General features: G+C 46.0%; 1 protein-coding gene across 1 annotated transcript in view; it reads left to right on the top strand.

Moving 5' to 3' along the window:
* Positions 1-969: 969 nt before the first annotated feature.
* snphb (syntaphilin b) overlaps positions 970-7903 on the top strand; it is a gene marked incomplete at both ends in the record, with an annotated part of 14601 nt that continues 7667 nt past the window's right edge. The window contains one exon of the mRNA XM_079488592.1: positions 970-1019. Within this exon, the coding sequence (XP_079344718.1) occupies positions 970-1019 (50 nt within the window). The remainder of the gene's footprint in view (positions 1020-7903) is intronic.

The raw sequence follows: 7903 nt of genomic DNA, 5'->3' as shown, positions 1-7903 counted from the left end.
GGACCTGTTTATTGCAGTGGGATGTATAAACGTCTGCACACTTGCTTCCTCTACAGAATGTCAGAATGTCGACAGAAAGATACATCCTAAGATGCACTGGGACACATCTTTAGTAAATGGTAAATAGTGCATTTATATAGTGCCTTTATCCAAGGCGCTTTACATAGATAGTGCATTACATTCACCCATTCACACACACATTCATACACCGATTGCGGCAGAAGCCATGCAAGGTACCAACCAGCACATCGGGAGCAATTTGGGGTTCAGTGCCCAAGGACACTTCGACATGTAGACAGGAGGAGCCGGGATTCGAACCGCCTACCCATGGATCATTATACGACCTGCTCTACCTCTTGAGCCACAGTCGTTAGTGATTTGTAAGAAACAGATTGGACCCTGACAAAGGCTGAAACTACGGACATTTTGTGTATGAGTTTGTTTTAGTATTTTTTTTATTAAAACACCCAAATAGTTCTAATTTTTCTTTTTTTTTTAGAAAGCCATTTTTTTTCTTGTCTTTTTTTGTTAACTAAAATGTTTTGTCAATTCAAATTGTTGTTAATCCGTTTGTTGTTTTGTTTAAAAGCATTATGTTATACTGTAGCTAATGAAAAATAGCAGATCTACTGCACGCTCTTTAACTCAAATCTTTGCTTCTGGGGGGGGGGGGTCCCTGAAACAACATATTTTCAGATGGGGGTCGGATGCCAAATACACAAAATTCTGGGGGTCCTTGACATGAAAAAGGTTGAGCAGCACCACTGACATGGACATGCTTCGCCTTGCGCATACATATACTGACTGAATGATTGATCATTGATTGTGTCTGTTGACCTCAGGCTGGGCTGTCATTGAGGAGCTGAAGCCACAGACGGTGACAGAGAGGAGGAGGAGGAGGAGGAGGAAGACAGGACATCAGAGCATATAAAAGTGGAGGGAGCGTCTGTCCGTCTGTCTGCTGGCCTCATGTCTGCCCCTGCTCCAGCCAATCGGAGGTCTGCGTCGGCCTCGCGCAGGTATGGTTCCTCCCTTTGGACAAATTTTTGCAATATTTCTGCACTGCAAAAATGCTACTAATAATACATATACCGAATACCGATACTAGAGAATATTTATAATAATAATTTTAAAAAATCAAATCAAATGTACACTTGCAGTTTGGGCAACTCCAAAGCAAACTCCACATGCCCCAACATTTTATTTACCTGCCATAGTGTCAACCCCCTTACCCCTGTGTCGGATCGCTGGTTAGACTGGCATATTCGCCGATACCGATATGACCAAAAAGGGGCGATACTGTTCCGATACAGGATCGGGACATCTCTAGTTTCTAATATTCATCCAGCTTGGGCTCCTGAGACTCACAACTGCATTAAGAGCACCAGTTTACTCCTGACAATTATTATCTTACTCTCACCTTCTCTCTCTCTCTCTCTCTCTCTCTCTCTCTCCCTCTCTCTCTCTGCCTCCCTCTCTCTGCCTCCCTCTCTCTCTCTCCCCCCTCTCTCTCTCTCTCTCTCCCTCTCTCTCTCTCCCCCCCCCCCTCTCTCTCTCTCTGCCTCCCTCTCTCTCTCTCCCCCCTCTCTCTGTCTCTCTCTCTCTCTCTCTCTCTCTCTCTCTCCCTCTCTCTCTCTGCCTCCCTCTCTCTCTCTCCCCCCTCTCTCTCTCTCTCTCTCCCTCTCTCTCTCTCCCCCCCCTCTCTCTCTCTCTCTCTCTCTCTCTCTCTCTCTCTCTCTCTCTCTCTCTCTCTCTCTCTGCCTCCCTCTCTCTCTCTCCCCCCTCTCTCTCTCTCTCTCTCCCTCTCTCTCTCTGCCTCCCTCTCTCTCTCTCCCCCCCCTCTCTCTCTCTCTCTCTCTCTCTCTCTCTCTCTCTCTCTCTCTCTCTCACCTTCTCTCTCTCTCTCTCTCTCTCTCTCTCTCTCTCTCTCTCTCTCTCTCTCTCACCTTCTCTCTCTCTCTCTCTCTCTCTCTCTCTCTCTCTCTCTCTCTCTCTCTCTCTCTCTCTGCCTCCCTTGCTAACCCCACCCTTCCTCTCCCTCTGTTGTTTCCTCTGCAGTGAAAATTGTATCAGCATTTTATAAGGCATCCAGTTTCCCCCCCCCCCCTATCCCCCAAATGAGTTGTAATCTGATATGTTTGCTTTGCTCTTTTTTTTATTTACTTGTCAATAATAAAATGCCAAAAAAGTGTTGAAAGTGGCACAATAATAGTACTAGTATTCCATTCCGCCGAGTGCAACACAGTCGCCTCGGAAAACAAGGAAGTGAATGTCATCATCAATCAAATGGAATGGGTTTTCGGGTACTGGTACTGCATCGTCTATTTCTCGCTTCAAATGGTTTCAGAAGCATTTCTGAGGGCAGCGTTTAGCTGTAAATTACATTGTGTGTTTGTTTACATGGCTGTCATGGCAACTGGACATGTTTACATGTTTACATGGCTGTCATGGCAACTGGCCATGTTGGACACAGAATAAAATCCAAGCAGCGCAGCCAGGTGCTCTGAGGCTTTGTTTAGACTAGCGGTCTGTTATAGAGCAGAGCGGACATTATCAAGAAGTAACACACCGCTGAATTCAGCGATTGACAATGACCAATCAGAATCAAGCATTCAACCAAGCCGTGTGATAATTAAGCAATATTACACGAGAGGGTGTGGGTTAACGTGATTATTGCCACGACAGTGATGCGGTGAGGAACGAGACGAAGTCGAGTTCCGCAAGCATCACTGTGACAAATGTAGTCACTACGACCACAAATGTCCCAAGAAACTAGCTAGCCTAGCCACTGAGTTTGCTAGCACTCTGGGAAAACAGAGCAGCTGAATTATTTGTTTTGATTAGGTGGTGAATAGTGCTGGTTTGATCCACCAATCAGATTGCTTCCTCGAAACGACCTGTTATATAATAAAGGACGATAGTATCCTAACATGTTCTATTCATTCATGTGTACTGATGAGTTCTGGTTGCACTTCTTCATTCTTCGGTTCAAGACTGGACACAGATTCAATTATAAGTAACCTATAAGTAGTAGTACTAGTTGGCCTATAATATTGAGGTTTTACATCATAAACCCAGCAACATGTGTCTCAGTTGTTTCCTTAAGTGTAATCAAGTCAGCAAGCCAAATGTAACGGGGTCATATTTTAAGTACTTAGTCCGCATGTTTGCTAAATAATCTAAGCAAATCAAGGTGTTTTTAAAAGGGCTTTAATTAGTTAGTTATTTTCATACAGACATTACATGAGGCAGATCTACAAAAACAACAACAGGGAACTAATACTGTTGCAGAATTTCCTCTGTGATTCCATCATGAACGGTTGACAGATGAGCCACCTCCAGAACGCGTGTGGTTCTGGTGTTACCGTGATGCGGTGCAGTGACGTCTGTGGCTGCATGTGGTCTCTCCATCTCCTTCCTCAGATTCAACCCTCTCAAGGCGCTGCAGCCCAAACGCCGTTTGCAGCAAATGCTGGCGTCCTCCTCCTCCGCGCCTATCCCTGTGCCCACCGCGGCATCGGGGACCATCCCTGTGCCCACCGCGGCATCAGGGACCATCCTAGTGCCCACCGCGGCATCGGGGGGGATGCAGGCTGCAGCCGCAGCCACGGAAAACTCCACGGCCAGTTCTGTGGCCGTGCTCCCAGCGTGAGACACAACTTCTCCCAGAGAGCAGCATGATGCAACCGTTACGTAGCTGTAGCTCTGGCATGAACGAATGCAAGACCCACCATGGAGCACTTGACTGACAGCAGCAGCAACATTTAAAGCTTATTGCAGGAGAGGAAAGGACTCTAAAGCCCTAACCACACCAAAGGGTCACCATGCAACTCCTTGGGTCCAAACGGTTGCAAGGAGTTAACGCTAAAACCGTGTGGTTGGGCCGTTGAATTCCATGCGTTGAATCACTAGGGTCAACGTGGGTCAACGTGCAACAAGACATATCACACCGCAGGGACGACGCTAAAACCGTCTTGACCCTTTGGTGTGGTTTGGGCTTAAAGGGCATTGTGACATATGCTGTTTTATCCACAGGGACGAATCGGAACTTATCCATCCATCACTTATTTAGCTCAAATTTGTGATGTCCAAAAATGCATATATCGTATGAAGAGTGAACTGTGCTGTTGGTCTCCCCAATAACAGCCAGAACTGCTGCTCTAGTTGTTGGTCAGCTCACCGCAAGTCAGAGGCAAAACTGCAACTAGTCACAACATCCTGCATGTGTCACAAATCACAATGTACACATCCTGAAGCTTGATCCTGCTGTGCAGGGGTTCCGTCATCTCCCTAGCTACCTCCCAGCTGCCAGCTAGCTAGCAGCTACTACAGAAGGCTCTGTTGGGGCAATTTGGTAACACCATCTGGGTTTTGTGATTATCGGCGACATGCACTGCAGAGGCACCTCTATGATCGTTCTGTGGATGTTTTAGAACACAGCTCTGGCACCACCAGTGAATTGACCGCCTAGAATGAGTTGAAGTGTATAACTATAGCTCCACAATAGACTGTTGGTGAGACATGGTCAGTGTCAATCTGACCAAACTAACATAGATAATTAAGATTAAGGTCTTTGAATTTGACATGCAATCCACACCAGAAAGTCAGACTTAATTGTGTCTTGTTATTTTCTGCTGTGTGAGAAAAGAGTGTTTCTCTCAATGGAAAAGTATACAGTCCATCTTTAGACACTGGTTAAAGGAGTATTAAGGTGGTTGCACATGCACTGGACGCGTTTTTCGGAAAACCGATGGACAAAACGCCGCTAAAAATCCGAAAAACGCAGCCAGTGTGCAGGGACCTTTACGGTAGACTTGTCTTCCACCCACTTTCACATTGCATTAAACACTGGATCCCTGTGTGGAATATTACCCCCACCTGCCACCAGCTTCACCAGACACCCACCCCACCACACCACAGCACTGTCTGGACACCCAGCAGCTTCACCAGACACCCACCCCACCACACCACAGCACCTTCTGGACACCCAGCAGCTTCACCAGACACCCACCACACCACACCACAGCACCTTCTGGACACCCAGCAGCTTCACCAGACACCCACCACACCACACCACAGCACTGTCTGGACACCCAGCAGCTTCACCAGACACCCACCCCACCACACCACAGCACCTTCTGGACACCCAGCAGCTTCACCAGACACCCACCCCACCACAGCACCTTCTGGACACCCAGCAGCTTCACCAGACACCCACCACAACACACCACAGCACCTTCTGGACACCCAGCAGCTTCACCAGACACCCACCACACCACACCACAGCACCTTCTGGACACCCAGCAGCTTCACCAGACACCCACCACACCACACCACAGCACCTTCTGGACACCCAGCAGCTTCACCAGACACCCACCACACCACACCACAGCACTGTCTGGACACCCAGCAGCTTCACCAGACACCCACCCCACCACAGCACAGCACTGTCTGGACACACAGTAGCTTCACCAGACACCCATCCCACCACAGCACTGTCATGGACACACAGCAGCTTCACCAGACACCCACCACACCACAGCACTGTCATGGACACCCAGCAGCTTCACCAGACACCCACCCCACCACAGCACAGCACTGTCTGGACACCCAGCAGCTTCACCAGACACCCACCCCACCACACCACAGCACTGTCATGGACACCCAGCTCTATCCCTGGAGATGGAAGGGATATTATTTACACAGCAAAATCCCAAAGTGTTCGTTCAACTCTGAGGACAGTGTAAAAATGGGCCTTATACACAATATACACCAGGCATATAGCGGTCCAATATACACCAGGCATATAGCGGTCCGGACTGCTTTTCTCTGCTTGTGTTTCTGCGCTTATGGTGGTCTGTCTTGCTTGTTTTTTACAAACACAACGCTCCAAAATGTACCTGTTAGTGACACCTGCTTAGCCTGGCTAATAAGCCAGACCTAATCAGCCGTTGGCAAAAATAAATTGCCTGCCGGCGGACGAAAGTGTGATTTGAGTCTGGCTTATTAGCCAGGCTAACACCTGCTCCCCTTCTGGCTGTCCACGCTGACCCTGCTTTGTCCCCTTTGACTCCCTGCCTCACACCTCTGAGGCCCAGTGACTGGGCAACACAATTCCACTATTTAAGCCTTAAATGACTTAGTCATACAACAGTGTTGTGCAGCAAAAACAATAGCCTAAGCCTACACAGGCTCAAAATGGTTTTAAACCTAGAAATTGGCGGTTATTTATTATTGACCTTACACAGGAACATTTCTTGATAGAAGTTGCCCATCACAGAACCCCTTCCCTATCTGATTAATAATTAAGACATTGTACTACAGTAAGCTGTGTTATTGAGTTAATTCAGCAGTACACTGATTGTAGTTAAAACTGTATCCTATGATCTTTCCATTTGTTTTCTACATTCATAATTAGCATATCTATGTACAGTTTCTATAGCATTTTGTCATCTCTGAGGTCTTAATGTTGTGGTGGAAAGCATGGTTCACAGCTGACATGGTATCCAGAGAACTCGCCAGTTTACCAACTCGCCGCGATTTAGTGCATTTTAGTTTTTACTTCACCTTCATTTAAATTGCATTGAATAGAGAGGGAGAGAGAGAGAGAGAGAGATAGAGAGGATAGGTGTTTAGAGTTAACACTAGAGAAAGTAGGAATGCTAAAAGTTTAAACACCAAAGTACCGAAACAATGTAAACAATATCCTGAAATGGTAGGCCTATACTTATCATTGGTATTCACATCCAGTACTCACCTTTTTATCATCATCTCTAGCTGACCATTTCATTGCACAAAATAATTTGATCACTTTGGAAATGAACTATAACATCTGTGAGTTTGACATAAACTACACTGATGAAGACAGCATGTTAGCATTAAGGTTGAAGACACTGATGAAGACAGCATGTTAGCATAACGATGAAGACACTGATGAAGACAGCATGTTAGCATAACGATGAAGACATTGATGAAGACAGCATGTTAGCATAACGATGAAGACAGCATGTTAGCATAACGATGAAGACACTGATGAAGACAGCATGTTAGCATAACGATGAAGACACTGATGAAGACAGCATGTTAGCATAACGATGAAGACACTGATGAAGACAGCATGTTAGCATAACGATGAAGACACTGATGAAGACAGCATGTTAGCATAACGATGAAGACACTGATGAAGAATTTTCCCCCGCGGGGACTTGGTAAACTGGACGAGTTCCCCGGTATCCGCTGATAGTACAATGCAACGCCACTAGAACTAGACAGTACAAGGTGACGCTGTGTGTATTCTGGGCTAACACTACTCAGGTATTTTCAGAACTAGACAGTACAAGGTGACGCTGTGTGTATTCTGGGCTAACACTACTCAGGTATTTTCAGCTTGGGTGCTTTGACAAAACAACAACAACAATTAGATATTGTCGATAATGTTGGGTGGAAAACTGGACCCAAATCCTTGTTAATGGATGATCAATATAATGTATAAAAAACTGGCCGACAGTGACGGTGTAGCACTGGTATAAAATATGGGCTACACTGCTACAGTACAGCCGATACTGTAGTTGTATATTAACACAGTATAAAAGGCTTACATTGATTTTGTTTCACATGAATCCGTATTGAGTAAATCCAGGATTATTTTAATATTTCATTCAAGCTGACATTGGCTCATCATCAGTGCAGAATGTAGCACGGTAAAATCAATGTTGCCAGTGTCTGATTACGGGTGATAATTTTATGTGTGATTATTTCTCAGGTTGTAGCAGATATGTTGCCGGTCGAGTTTAGCAAATAACCATATATTCCAAAGATCTTAAACCTTTTTGGAAAACGGGCAGCTTCAGTTTATGAACCAGAAAACGACCACATAGCCCAGCCCAACCACGTACAGTAGAAA

The sequence above is a fragment of the Electrona antarctica genome (assembly GCF_951216825.1).
Source record: "Electrona antarctica genome assembly, chromosome: 2".
NCBI lineage: Eukaryota > Metazoa > Chordata > Actinopteri > Myctophiformes > Myctophidae > Electrona > Electrona antarctica.
Note: the sequence above shows the minus strand (reverse complement) of the source record. Positions and strands in the feature narration are given on the sequence as shown.